Genomic DNA, 15,777 nt, shown 5'->3' with positions numbered 1-15,777 from the left:
ACCACACTTATTAAATTAATTGTATATATTTAATATTATAATCATGAACTCGATGTAGGGCTCGCTGTACAATGTACATAATATATTATATTATATTGATCTAAAAGTTATACGGCTTTTGTTAATAGATAATAAAGGAATAGGAATAATATGTAGAACGTCAATGATCGCCACACGAGAATTTAGTCATAAGTTTTTAAGAATATGGGGCCAATTAGTTTCAAAATATTATCAAAAAACCCCATATTTTCTGCCTGTTTTCAACAAAAGGCAAAAACTGTCCATATCTATCGTTAAGTCACTATTTCTGGGTTTATTTCATAATTTATATAACTATTAAAAGTAATATGAATATTTTTCTATTAATAACCAGTTGCACTACTAGTAAGTAGGTACCTAATACAATATAGGTTGAAATAATTACTTTCATTCAATTATAGATAGTTAATATATCATCGCATCGCTTAAAATCTAAACACATATCATTCATGCTAGGCTCAAAATCTAAAATGAATATAATAGTATATACTACTTACCTACATATTATATATTAAACAACAAAGTTATGAACTATGTGTTCTTATACATTTTAAAAATTGTTTCGTTTACCGTGTCTTTTAATTTTTAGTTAGTGAATATTATCTTTGTAATTTATTGAGTATACGTAAGTATCACTTAAGTGATACTTAAGTCATTTTTTTGAGGAATATAATTTAATTTGGTCGTCTATTACCTCGGAAATACAATTTTAATTATTTTCTAGGAAGTGATCAACATTTGCTTGGAATACATTTAAACATATCTTTTAACTGGATATGTGATTGAAAATTGTTTTATTAGGACAAATCATAATATTATAGATTTAATATAGATTATTGGTTAATAATGTCTCAAGTAATGAACTGTCCCATTTAAAAATAATAAATAAATGTACCTATTAATGTTGTACGTTATTAGTTTAAAAAAGTTATTATTAGCTATTAATTCTGCCCTCTTTAAATACTGTTAGGCAAATACTGAAATACCATAAGACGTAATCAAACAGAGTACTCCATAAAATAAATGAAGTGCTTATTGAAGCAACTGAAATAAACCTAGATACCTATTTATTATTATTTATTGATCATTCATTATAAATACTAAAAAAAATATATATTGTTATTAATGTATCAAATTGTTTGACGTGTATAATCATGATTCATGAGTCATGACATTTTTGATATCTGGTTATTTTTTTTTTTGAAAATGTTATTTTTATTTTTATCGAATACTGTGTATAATACCTATCGCTTAGAGGTATAAAATAATTTTATTTAATGCCATGTTTTTACTCATTTTAAGCATACTAGCGCCATCTATTCAATTACGTAAGTGTTATATTGTTACATTTTGTCATGAAGAATTATTATGATTTTAAAAAATAAAAGTTATAAGCCAAAATATAAGCATGAACTTCCTAATTTCATGTTTAAATCGTTAGATTTTAGTTGAACATATAGAATAGGTAGGGTTTAACTATAGAATTAAATTGTAGTTGTGTATCTCACTACTATTTATATTTATAATTCGCACTCACTACTTAGGTGCCTATAATATATCTTCTGCAGTGATTAGAACATACATACGAATGCTTAATACTTAATAGGCCTTTTATAAGTGTTTTATTTATTGTTTTCCACTTTTGTGCAACCAATTTTTTTTTTTTTTGAACGCATCATTATCGACTTTAGGAACGTTGAGATCATCAAACCACTTACGCTCCCACTACATGTGTGTACACGTACACACTCACTAACGTATAATAGATAAATGTTTTATTATAAATATACGTGTCACGACTTAGATTAATACATGTTCTAATTAGTGAAGAATATAGTACATATAATCAATGGCCAATTATTATTATCATAATATAATATAATATGATCATAGATCACTCATAACAAAAACCACACATAATTATTGGTGCTAATTCATGTTAGAACTTAGAACACTGAACAACTACAACTACTGTAGACTGTAGAATCAAAAGACACTATAGGAAAACAAGTTTGTAATTATATTTTAGATTATTTGTCATCTATGGTGCAGTGGTGCAATTTACAGGTTTCCAAATGTCCAAAGTAACAGTTATTCTACCTATAAATACAATCAAGTTAATTTATTCGCAATAATTAACCCATCTACAAATCTTGATTAAGAGGTAGCTAGGTATCCGTCCTTTTTGGATGTATGCCACTGAAACTAAAGTGACAATAAAGCTATAATATAATAATATATTAGATATATAGTAGTTATTTCTTGTTGTTTATATATGACGCATCCACTTGACACTGATTTGTTTCATGAAATGGAGAAAAAAATCACAATTAATTCTTGAAACGGAACATCATTTAATGCACATTGTGTTACTACACAATATAATACAATATGAACTTTTTGTATTGAAATTGCATATTTAATATGAACATTTAATAAGTTAATTTCTGTTTCAGAACGGATCAAAATGTCAAATGGATTTCGCATGTATATCTATTATAAGCACAGACGCACAATGGTCGCTCAGATAATGTTACGACAATAATTAATTTATTAATCATTTTAATAATTTATTTGGCTAATTGGCTATAAACTAAGTTGAATATAATATAATACATAATATATAATATATGATATCGCAATCACAAAAAAAATATAATAATTATTGTCTGTTGTTTAAGTGAGTGATTTTTGTTAAGAAACAATTAATATTCTTCGCATATTGGCCACTGATTTATCCCGCTATATTTAGTACATTTAAATCTTCAATTAAACTTAATATCTATAATATGTAAAGTAATATTAATATGGATATTTTCTCTGAGTATGTGAATCTCATATAGTTATGACACCTTATGTTATAATTTTCTCTGATCAAATTTACTAATTGTATCACATATTAATTGTATGGTATGGTTAGGTTACCAGATTATATTTTTCCGAACCCGGGACAATTTGACATTTATAATAAAATAATATTTACTTTATATATATATATATATAGGTATATAAATTGTTTTGAAAGAATTATGTATACAAGCAATATAATAATGATAATAATAATAATTAATGTTCTTAGTCTTCGGAACTTCCGGAGTCCAGGGTTTTTTTCTATTGATTTTACTACATATTTGGCTGATCCATGAACTTGTTTTAATAAAGATTTGTTTCCCAAAATTTGGTCATAGATTCTTCACAAGATGAATAAAATACTTTACTTATCGCGAGTATATGCTTGCATTTTGTAATGTTTAGGAAGACTGCAATGTTTTCTCATAATTTAAAATCGGTATTTCATCTAGTAAAATCTTGAAACTGGGACAAATCGCTGTCCCGAAACACTTTCTCGGGACACTTGGTTAAAAACCGGTAGTGTCCTGGCAAAACCGGGCAACCCTAGTATAGGTAGTAATTTAATGATTTTAAGAAAATTTAACATTTCACCCTGACCCTTGTAGTAACACGTCATCATATAATACGTATTGCGTATTTCCGCAGTAGACTTTTAGGACGTTATACTTATACCAAATATTAATTATTAAGTATTGTTCTCATCATACGCTTGTTACTAGTTACTACGTTTATCGTTTTTTAGAGTTAAAACGTTTTGTATTTTTTACATTTAACTGTCGCTGTAAACGCATGTGTTGTCTCCTTCACATTAACACTGAACATATCAAATTTTTGTAGTAAAAAAGAATCAGTTTTACTCTGTTATTTTATTTTATTTATCTAGGACACCTTGATATTTTATTTTTAAAGCATATTGTGAGTATTAAACAACTATTTACAATTTTAAAATGCTCATAATTTGGTTCAAAATCCAAATATCAACAATGGCCTTTTGAGGTATCCTAGATAGTATTTTTGACTTTAAAATTTTAAAATAGGTCAATATTCACTCTAATATTAAAAATAACAAAGTAAAACGGATTCTTCAAATTTGCTATGTTATGCTCCAAGTAAGATGGAAACAATACGTAAGACCATACTGGTATAATAACGTCCTGGTACTGGTATAAAATGTAAAATCCGAAATACTTAAATTCTAAAAAACCATAAATCCAAAAGTTGTGTAAAACGTTTTAATTCCAATTACTGATAAGCACAAAAGTTGTGTATCTTTTTCCACAAATAGATCGCATAGATACTATCATAGATAATATAAGATATAAATATTTTTTATATTATTTATGAGAATTATACTAATGGATTTTGGGACTAACCCATTACTGCAGTATGGACTAACCTAAACGTAAGATATCATAGAAATACAGAGAAATATCGATAAGATCTTACTGCCATTTTTCTACGATTCACTGTACCACTGACTAATAGATACCAACGTAATTACTATATGGAAATAGTCATCTCATCTTAGTATCCTACGCTGTACTTATTTCATATTGTTAGTAATAATTGACCTAAATAAAATAACCGTAGGAAAATCCAGTATCAACTAGTAGTTGTGCCAGATCTAATTAGGTAAGTATTTTTGTCTATTGGACCCAATTAAACTATACACATACGATATACTTCTAAATCTGGGATTGAACTGTCTAATTCTCAGGAAAAAATATACTCATGTGTGACGTATGTGTTTTTCGTTTTAAGTGCAATTATTATAGTGTTCATAAAACCATTTGTATAATTGTGTAGCCCACTCGTATATCGGTTATGCACGTTGTATACCAGATTCAGGATTGACCAACAATAATAATAATATAAATCACCTATCGTCCCTAAACTGGACTGACAAATGAGAGCATGTTATATTCAATATCGTTATATAATAAATTGTCATGAATGATTCGAATGTATTTCTGCTCCAGTCGATACTGAATTATAGATATTAATAGTTAATTATAAATAATAAATTATATCGTCCAGTGTACAGTCGACCACTCCTTAAATGTCGATTGCGCTACACGTTCTTGGCTGCACGTTGTGTTGTCTATACAACAGAGAGCACGGTTGTTGACAGTTCCAAGCACTACCGTCGTCGATCCAGTCGATGCCAACATCATATCGGCATTCGGCATGTTTTTATCATGCCGGTGCCCGGTAAACGATGATAGACATTTATATTAAAGCCAATATGGATAATATTAATATGGTCTAATATTCGTAGTTGGATAAATAAACCTTAGTTATAGCGATATTGCCATAATAGAAGATTATAATATAATTTTATAATTTTATTTATGGGCCGAACTACAGTCATTGGTAATAATTAATTACTTATTTTCTTCATTATCATGTCTACAACAGCGGAACGGCTGTTGCCGTTATCATTTATCGTTCGTGCGGACCAATCATGGCTCGGTGGCAGCGTGTATGTGTCATACGCGATACGCTCTTACTTTTGTTATCAATTTCGTCGCCTTGTCGGAACGCCCGCCACACCTCACGTCCATATATCGGACGAAAATGTTCGATAAATATTGACCATTGTTGTTCTATTTATCTTTTGGCGCCGTCAACGGAACAATTTTTGTGCGACATTCGTGTGGGTGTCAAATCAAATCGCCGGTAATAGCTGCAGTTACGGCCGATTGCCTAGCTGGTCGGCGTCATCTCTAGACCGGACACGAGCTTGCACGCACGCACTCGCCACTGCCATCGAAAGAAGACAGTCTAGATCGGCCGGACTTTGATAGCTGTACGAATGAAACCCCGTCGTTGTTTCTTGTAAAATAAACGCTAAGGTGTGAACATCAGACGGAATACATCTCATCGTTTTTGATCTCTTTTCAAAGGACTATAGCGCTCTCACTGCCGCAATGGACAGTCGCGGCCGGAAAGTCATCGTCTGTGACAACGGGACAGGGGTGAGTGCCATTATCCCACATCTACGGTAGTCCTTAATCGTGTGTATCACATTATCTACGATTACGTTATTGTTACTTTTGTGTCAATCTTTGGACTGGCTATAATCTGTATTGACCCAGCAGCAGCCATATGCGGTTGTAACTATAAAATGGTCTGGTTGATAATTGGACTGCCTCTTTTAACTGTATTCCATACACAATAGTACAGTACATCTGCTGTAATTGGATCTTAACAGCTAACTCTGTTGATTATTACACCCATATTAGTTGGCGTTATGGTATAACGATATAAGTAGATTTGTTAAAACTTTTTTAAAACCTAGGTACTATTCAGTTTCTTTTACTGGAGTATCTTTTGTTTTGTTTGTTTACATTTAATGTTATATTATTTGTTATATTTATTTCTCTGTTTTAGTTTGTGAAATGTGGTTATGCTGGCACTAATTTCCCTGCTCATATATTTCCGTCAATGGTTGGTAGACCGATAATTCGTGCACACAACAAAATTGGAGATATTGAAGTTAAAGTAAGTTAAAAACCTTATTGGTATCTTTGAAGCTTTATTAACTACAGTTTTTAATTGTGTTCTTATAATATTCTACGAGAAGTGCTAATATTCATATTTTAACTCTTTCAATTTCAATATAAAATGTGTGAAATATATTTAACTATTTTTATATATATTCTTTAACATAATATTCAGAATATAGAATAATAATTAGGAAGTCCTATGCAAAATGTGTCTATTGTTGGCCTGATAGTCTCGGCATTAGCATTAATCGAGATTGAGGCTGTCAGTAGTCAAGATAACAGAAAAGAACACAAAATATTATACATAGTACCTTTATAAAAATGAATTACTTGTCTGGTCTTAGAAATTGAAATTTCATAAAATTAAAACTAGAAAAATGTTAACTTATCTATAAAGTATTAGGCACACCAAAATTTTCTAATCATCAATAGGTTCAAATGTTACTCCAACAACCTATCCAAGTACATTTTATGATGAACTATCAATCTATACTAAGATTATGGCTAGAACTCAAAATTATATGTATTTGCATAGGATGTTGGAAATTTCAACAGTTCATTATATCACACCAAATTCAAATACTCACCATTTTTATTTTGCATAATATTTGGTTGGTATGATCAGGTATAATGATTTTATTTATTTTATTGTAATTTAAAAATATTATTTGTGGGTACTTGAAACTTTTTGAGCATGTGCATCATAACATTGTACCTATACAGTAAACACAAAATGACATTTTAAAATACAATTTTTGGCAAAAATGTATTACCCTTCCGTAGTACTACCGCCTAATAGTAAAATTAATTACCTTAATTACATTATCATAAAATTTACTTAGTGATATTATATGCACTCTTCTCTTAGAATCGTTTTATGTACAATGATTATTGAATTCAAATTTAACAAATCCACTACTCTTCTACGGTGACTACACACCCAATATACAGGAGAGGGTTACCCACATTTTATATTTTAAAATATTAAATGTTTGTTTTAATTTTAATTGCTTAAGTTTTTTTTTATTAAGTATAATTATACTTAATGCATATAATTGCATATTGAGCCTCATTTATATACCTATTTGCATCACATTTGACAGTTTTTAAATGCATGTAATTCTTGGCTCTAATTTTGTGCCATGATTAGGTAAAATTTTATTTTATATGTTGAGAAGATTATCATAAAACTAATTTATTGATTAAAGATATCTTTATACTGTTAGTTCTCTTTCTGATACACAAAATTTGCTTTCAACAGAACCAATATCGTGTTGTTAGCTTAAATGATTCTGTGAACTGACCTTTTATTATTAAACTTTAAGTTAAAGAAACTATCTGTGTTTGGGTTTTTAATGATACTTAAATTGTTTTGCTTTATATGAGCATTTTTAGTTAACTTTTGTTATATTTCACATACTTCAAACTTGTATAAGAATGTAAACATTGTAAAAACATTAACTGTATAAACACAGAAATATTCCTTTCTCTGAGTTTGATTGTATGTCAATTTACTCAAATATTAAAGCTAAAAACACAAGTTGGTTCTGTTGAACAGAAATTTACTAAGAATTGGTTCTACGACCAAGTAGCTTTGATACATACTTTTATAAAATACTGATTGTAGATAATGGATATTTGATGAAACTCATGCAATAATAAATATTTTAGAAGTTAGAACTTTTTTTTAGTATTCCAGGTTTTAAAAATGTCCATGTAAAAGTAAATGCTTATCATATTAATATGTATACAAGTCAATTATATAAAAGTGTGGGAATACTTTGAAATTCTAAGGGTCACTCAAATTCTAATTGTTCAAATATATCTTAATTAAAAATAGGTAATGTTTGTGTGTATGTGTGTAAGCAATCCATAGCCAAGTCTATTGCACTCATGATTCTGACATTTTGTACTTGGGTAATCCTATACCCGAGTATCATATTCGTGCTCAGACCTTAATTTCGGGGGCGCCTACAATATTTTTTGGGCTCTCTCTTAATAAGACATGTACCTATATATAACAGAGGTACATAATTAATATTAGTACCAAGTTATATAATATTTGTGTTTATAAGATAATTACAATATTTATTTATTATTCATACTTGTACTTTTGTAGTCAATAACTTCTAGCTGTTATAATCATAATAAGTTATTCCACTCAGTTTTAAAATATTTTACATTTTATTATTTTATTGTCAGGAAACATATTTATTTTCACCACATATTTAAAAAAAATTACATCATTTACATCAGGTAAAATAAGGGCCCTGTGCTCTGGAACTTAAACACGGCACCCCCTCCCCCCCTGCGCACGCCTTTGCCGAGGATGTGCATCTCGAAGCCAAATTTTAAATTTTGTATTTTATATGAATGTATTTATTTTTGTATAGGGTTGCCATTAGTCACAGAAAATAAAATAGTTATTGTAATTGAATATTATTTTAGACCAGATTTTTTTCTATTTGGTCAAAACACTCAAATTACTGTGTTAAGGATATTTGTAGTTTACATTTAATAGAATTTTTAATGTGCTGTCACACGATTATAGCAAAATTAGAAAGTTTCTATCGTGAAATAACTATTATGCATGATAGTATGCGAGTGAATATGTATATAGTGTGATAGTAACTATTGTAGAGTTTGTATGGCAACAGTAAACTGTTGCAAAATTAGAATATAATTGTACGTAATTATATAAACAGTATAATGAATACATTTCTCTGTTCATATAAATAAGGTTTACATTATCCAGTTACTATGTAATATGTATACTGCCCTTTTTTAAAACCTACCTGTAACATGAATCGAATAAAAAAAAAAATTGTTTGTTGGTAATATAATATGTACAAACTGATGAATTGTTACTCTATACATTAGTTTAATTACCTTTGGTTATAAGTTATAACCTTATTATTTTTTAGGATTTGATGATTGGTGATGAAGCTAGTCAGTTACGATCCATGTTAGATGTCACATATCCAATGGAGAATGGAATTGTGAGGTTTGTATTTTTAAATTTTATTTTCAACTAATGATTGTTCAGTAATTATTTGTTTAATGCTTATTCAAATTATTTATAGGAATTGGGACGATATGTGCCATGTTTGGGATTACACTTTTGGACCAAAAAAGATGAATATTGATCCAAAAGAATGTAAAATTATGTTGACAGAGCCTCCTATGAATCCAATAAAAAATAGAGAAAAAATGATAGAAGTAATTATAAAGAATATTTTATTATAAAAGAAGTCTGTATACTAAAATATATATGAAAAATGTATTGTGAAATAGGTGATGTTTGAAAAGTATGAATTTAATGCTGTTTATGTAGCTGTTCAAGCTATTCTAACATTATATGCTCAAGGTTTGCTTAGTGGAGTAGTTGTGGATTCTGGTGATGGTGTTACTCACATTTGCCCTGTTTATGAAGAGTATGTTTTACCACATTTAACTCGAAGACTAGATATCGCAGGTCGCGATGTCACCCGTTATTTAATAAAGGTAATTATTTTTCAGTTTTCATATTTTATCAGACTAATGTTACTTAATTTTTTTTATTTTAGTTGTTACTTTTAAGAGGATACGCTTTCAATCATTCAGCCGATTTTGAAACTGTAAGAATGATGAAAGAAAAGTTATGTTATGTTGCATACAACATTGAGACTGAACAAAAATTAGCTTTGGAAACTACTGTTCTTGTACAGTCATACACAGTAAGTTATGTATTTTATATTATTTAATAATATAACCCACTGAATGATTATTCTCTTAATTCTCTTAATAATTACTAACTATAAAGTTTTAATATTAATACAATTTATCTTACATTTTTTAGTTACCAGATGGTCGTGTTATCAAAGTTGGCGGTGAAAGGTTTGAAGCACCTGAAGTATTATTCCAGCCACATTTAATAAATGTTGAAGGCCAAGGTTCGCATACTGGTGTAACTTTTTAAAACTGATAGCCATATAATCAATTTTCTTTTTTTATGGAAGGGAGAGGTCAAAGCTTGAATTACAATTTGTAAAATAGAATATTATTTTGTTATTTTACGAGAAGAAATCTGTTGTATAATAATTGCATATTTCGGATATTATATGCATTGTTGGTTTTGATAGCATATGAAATGTGAGGTGTGGTAGTGTTGTTTATTTATTGGTTAATCTGATGATAACATATCTCATTAATTGATAAGAAGACTTCTATTTGTTCATTATATTTTAGATATTTAAGTTAAAACTATTAAAAAATGTACCACAAATTATTGCTTAGCTTAAAATGTTGAGTTCAAGTCTACAACATACAGATGCCAGTTAATCGTATATTGTGTTGACTTGCTGCTTTATCTGTTTGTTTATTGCTAAATGCCTAAAGGCATTCTATAAAAATGAAATATCTTTTTCTGTACGTGACAATGTTTTTGGTTATTCAATTATTTCTAAAATATCTAAATAATGTGTAGTGTTTGTGAAAACTTATGAATTTGTCTCAATTACTATACTCTGTCCAGTTAGAGAGTGCAAATGGAGGATAACCAATTCCCACCACTTCACCTGCCACTAGTGGCATAGCGGTGCCATGGTATTCACATAAAGGTACCACACAATGTGAGAATTTAGACCTCGAGACGGCGGAGAGTGGTCATTGGGATGCTCTAGTTGCACTCTCTCACTGGACAGATAATAGGAAATCTCGATTTTTGCTGTAAAATTATTTTTCTTTGGATAGAAAATATTTTAGGATTTGTGAGATTATAAAATTCTTTCTGAATAATTTCATCTAATTAAAATAGTATAGTTATCATATACAAAAAACAAAATATAAATTGACAATTACTTTATTCTTTATTTCATAGGATCATTTTTATGTTTAATTTTAAATGTGTGTTGTGTATTTTTAAAATACAAATAACTGTGTGATCTACCAGGTATTGCAGAACTAGTGTTCAACACAATCCAAACTGCTGATATCGATATGAGAACTGAATTGTATAAACATATTGTGCTCTCTGGTGGTTCAACGATGTATCCTGGACTACCATCAAGACTGGAACGTGAAATTAAACAACTTTATGTGGAACGAGTGTTGAAAAATGATACAACTACCTTATCAGTAATACATTTACAATTATACCTTTTAAGTTCATTTTTAAACATTTATTTATTTTTAGAAACTTAAAATCCGTATTGAAGATCCGCCGTTGCGTAAAGACATGGTGTTTATTGGTGGAGCTGTGTTAGGTGAAGTAACCAAGGATAGAGAATCGTTTTGGTTATCACGTGAAGAGTACCAGGACAGAGGAATATCTATTTTGGATAAGCTTGGGCCAAGAGCTGGATAAATGATTATCTCAATTTAACTGAATATAAAATATAAGCAATAATTTTTTTTCTAAATGAAACCCATATTATATTGAGTACCTATAAAAATAATAAATAATGCGCTCATAAAAATTAAACATTGACTCAAAATTAACACACCTAATAAAAATTACACAGATTACATCTGTTCATAAATTTATTGTTAAGAACAAACAAGCTTAATATTTATTCTATGAAACACTTAATTCCAATTTAAAATTTGCTATATATTGAGAAAGAAATAAGAATTTGTATTCTTTTCTTTAGATGAGTTTTATGTTTTTAAATGGGTGCATTATAATATATTATTGTTATATTGTTTATATTTTTTTAATTAATATTATTTTTACTTACCATCAAATCCACTTTATGTTTAAGTTAAATATTAACCTGAATAGAATTTCTATTTGTACTAATTTATACTATATAATTCAATATAATTGGAACACCAAATACCAATATACGTTTTTTCTACGATATGTGTTATTTGTTTGCTTTTTTAAAAAAAATATTTTTTATATTTTACCTTTATATTCATTGTGTCAACTAATATAATATGTATTTCATTGTATTATGTAATTCCAATATTCCATAGAATTATAATATAACAGATTTGAATTGTTATAATTAAAAATTACAATAAGATTAACTTAAAAGTAAATAGTAAAAAACAAATATTTGCAAAGCTGTAGAGTGGCAAATCATCATTAAGTAATTTGACAATGTCAACCAATATCTCTAGTACATTATTCCTCAATGATTGTATCTTGATTTAGTAGTTTGTTACATTTGTATTTCCATAAGATATATATCAATAAAATAACTTCTAGATGAAGCTTGAATAATTAAATTGATTTTTTGACTAATTTTTGAATAACATATTTTTTTTATATATTGTTGGCTTTGTGGCAAAACCTCATTTTTATCAAAATGTTCAGGATAAGCTTTTGAACTGGTATGTTAAAATATTTTTACGTTTGTTGATCGAGATATGAGGTATATTTTGTATTTTTATCATATTGTAAAATAAGATTCAAATATTGGTTATCATGAAATTAAAAAAATACAGATTATTCATTTAAAAAGAAAAGTAGATTTTTGGACTTACAAGGTTCAGGCAACAATATTAATATGTAATTGTTATATTACAACACTAAGTAAGGGTATAAAAAGACAAAAGTAAAATAGTTTAACATATTATTAATCTTATGAATATAATATAATTATATAAACTATTTTACCGTTTGTCTTACATAAACAATTTTATTTTCAAATTCTTAAATCATAAAAAAAATTTTATTCATTGCCTTTGTTTACATAATATTTTCATTTGGTATGTCAGTTATTTATTAGCTTGGATTGAAGAGTTCTAATTTGATTATTATTAAAAATCACCAGGAAAGCCAATGTATGATTCAAAAGATTAGTTTTTTTTGTCTCAGTTTCAAAATGAATTAAAATTTAAGTTCATTTAAATGAAATTGTCTGAATGAAACTATAACAAAATATAAGAAAAAGAAAATATAATAAAAGAAGTTTTTATAGTTTGTCTTAAAAAATTAATTGAACATGAATAAAAAGTTTTGTCCCAAAATTCAAGAAAATGTTATCATTTTTTTTTATAATTTATTACAACATACCAACAGGGCCATAGAGATACGGGGGCAAGAGGTGCCTACGCCCCGGGCGCAATTCTTAGGGGGGCTCAACAAATAACAATTAAAAACTTGGATTATATGTTAAAAATTACAAAAGTCGATGTTGTATATATTATTTATAAAAACTTCAATATCTTTTATTCTAATAATTGAAGAAATTGTTGAAAATAAAATCTAATAATTAAAATATTTTTATATAAAAGTAGATACCTATCAAGTCAACAATTAGTTATTAGTTAGGTAATAAATACATTCGATCTATGTACAGAAAATTCTTATATTTGAATAATTTTTTTATGGTCTTATATATTAGGTATATCGGTTGTCCACACCAAATACGACATTGCTATAATGTGTTTAAACTTAATATAATTTGGTACCGTCTCACAGTCAATGGTCTGCTGTTTATTTTATAGGAATAAAACAAATATAAACATAATATACGTAAAATATGCTCTATATTATATATATATGTATATATTGAGATTAATTAAAGATGATAAAAGTATAAAACGATTATAAATTCTATCTATTTTTATTTCAAAATTATTCCAATTTATGCAAGTTTAGATTGTAATGTCTCATGTTTACTGATTATTATACAACAGTAGCTATCATTATCTACTAAAAATTGATTATTAATTATTAAATGTATTATTGGTTGATTATTTATTACTTCATTTGTGTTTTGTCCTGTGCTCGGTCTTGGGCTCTTGAAGATTTTTATTTTACTTCAGCCTTTCGTCCTTACAGATATCTATGTGATTGAGTTTATTATTTTCATAAAATTATACAGTTGCGACTCATTATTATATAATATTAAAGAGCTCGTGTTACACCGAATAAATTTTTTAAAAAAAATTGAAAAAATATTCTGATATTCGTATATATTTTATAGTATATAATAAATAATTAACATTGATATGTTATAGTCGCTAGGTAGGCCCGTACTTGTACTTTTCGATCATTTAATAAGTTAAAGCTCATAAAAAACTATTTTAGGTCGACAATGGGACAAAATCGAATATCTGATATGGCTATTTTGTCCATCGAACATACTTAGGTAAATACATTAGAAATAAACGAACTTATTAAAAACTGCAAGGAAAAAATCTGGAAAAATTCCTATTTACTTGTATAACTTAAAAATATTATTAGGTTATACTTATAATTTGTAAATACATTATTATTTTGGCGCCGCGGAAGCAATGCGAAAGCAGATCCCGCGGCGTCGTCGGTTAAAACAGGAAAAAAAAAAAATACATTATTATTTTAAATATTTATTGATTTTTAATAAAGTTATCAAACGCTTAAAACGTTTAAATTGCGTTAAAAAAATTTCAGTTTAATTTTTATAATAATTAAAAATACATAAGGGCGGATTTTGAAGTTTCACCCCGGGCGCAATATTTGGTTACTATACGGCCCTGCATATGTAGTCTGCATATGCATCAATGTAAAAAAGTATGTTTTAGTTGATACTTTATTTTTAAAATCAATAATTCCAACCCTATTTCAATTGTATTCTTATAGTATATATATTTATAATATTATCTACCTATTTCTAACCTAAGCACTTCTCTATATTGACCTGTCTGTTTTTTTCCCAATAACATTGATATTATAGCAATAGATACAATTATTCAAAAAAGGAAAAATGTCTAATACAATTTTTAAATATATCCAGTAAAAATTGTCTAGTTCTAGTGTATAATATGAATTTTCTCATATTTTTATTAGAATTTGTCTCTATTCAAGGCTTTCAAGTCCCTAAATCTAACTATATTCTTTAGTCTTCAATAATTTTTAATTAAGGTAACAACACCCTAATAGCCCTAGCCCAACCTATGACACGATAAACTAGTTTCGGCTAGTGACAAATTCGTTTCACAAATTGTTTGATGAAATGAGCTACGCATTTGATTTTACATATTTTGTCATAAATACATGTTGTTCGAAAGCGTTCTCGCGTCACTGAAGTTTCGGCATGTTTCCTTCCAGCGGCGCATCGGACACAGAATGTTCACAAGGTGGTTACCTCCTCCCCTGGAGTCCAGTACCGGGTTGTTGGCCATTGCTTACCCGCCGTCCAAGCTCGTCTTTTCCTGGCGGTCACCTCCGCGTGTCCTGTGTGCGACGTGACCGTTCGTGTTCTCGGCGGTGCACCCTTTGCACCCGAGTTGCTGTGTGTCACGTTTTTGCGACGTGGCTCAAGTGCGTTCTTACTCGACGACGCATTCGCTTGCTGCTAGATCAAGGTAACTATTGGTGTGCTTGATCCGGTCGTGTGTTCGATCTATTGTCAACACGTGACGAGGCAGTCGGTGTTGGTGGTTGCAGCGTATATCGTCGTAA

The 15,777-nt window shown here is 28.6% G+C and overlaps 1 protein-coding gene across 1 annotated transcript; it reads left to right on the top strand.

Annotated features, from left to right (window-relative positions):
• Window positions 1-5,416: 5,416 nt before the first annotated feature.
• Window positions 5,417-12,243, top strand: LOC111039450 (actin-related protein 2). Its single transcript, XM_022322981.1, has 9 exons — window positions 5,417-5,870; window positions 6,286-6,396; window positions 9,326-9,405; window positions 9,485-9,620; window positions 9,696-9,905; window positions 9,968-10,117; window positions 10,240-10,333; window positions 11,332-11,516; window positions 11,575-12,243. Exons 1-9 carry the CDS (start codon window positions 5,823-5,825, stop codon window positions 11,743-11,745), a joined length of 1,185 nt encoding a protein of 394 aa, XP_022178673.1. The 5' UTR covers window positions 5,417-5,822; the 3' UTR covers window positions 11,746-12,243.
• The last annotated feature ends 3,534 nt before the right edge of the window (window positions 12,244-15,777 follow it).

Source organism: Myzus persicae, unplaced genomic scaffold, assembly GCF_001856785.1.
Source record: "Myzus persicae strain clone G006 unplaced genomic scaffold, MPER_G0061.0, whole genome shotgun sequence".
Classification (NCBI taxonomy): domain Eukaryota; kingdom Metazoa; phylum Arthropoda; class Insecta; order Hemiptera; family Aphididae; genus Myzus; species Myzus persicae.
The sequence above is the reverse complement of the archived record's forward strand: the minus strand, read 5'-3'. Positions and strand labels throughout refer to the sequence as shown.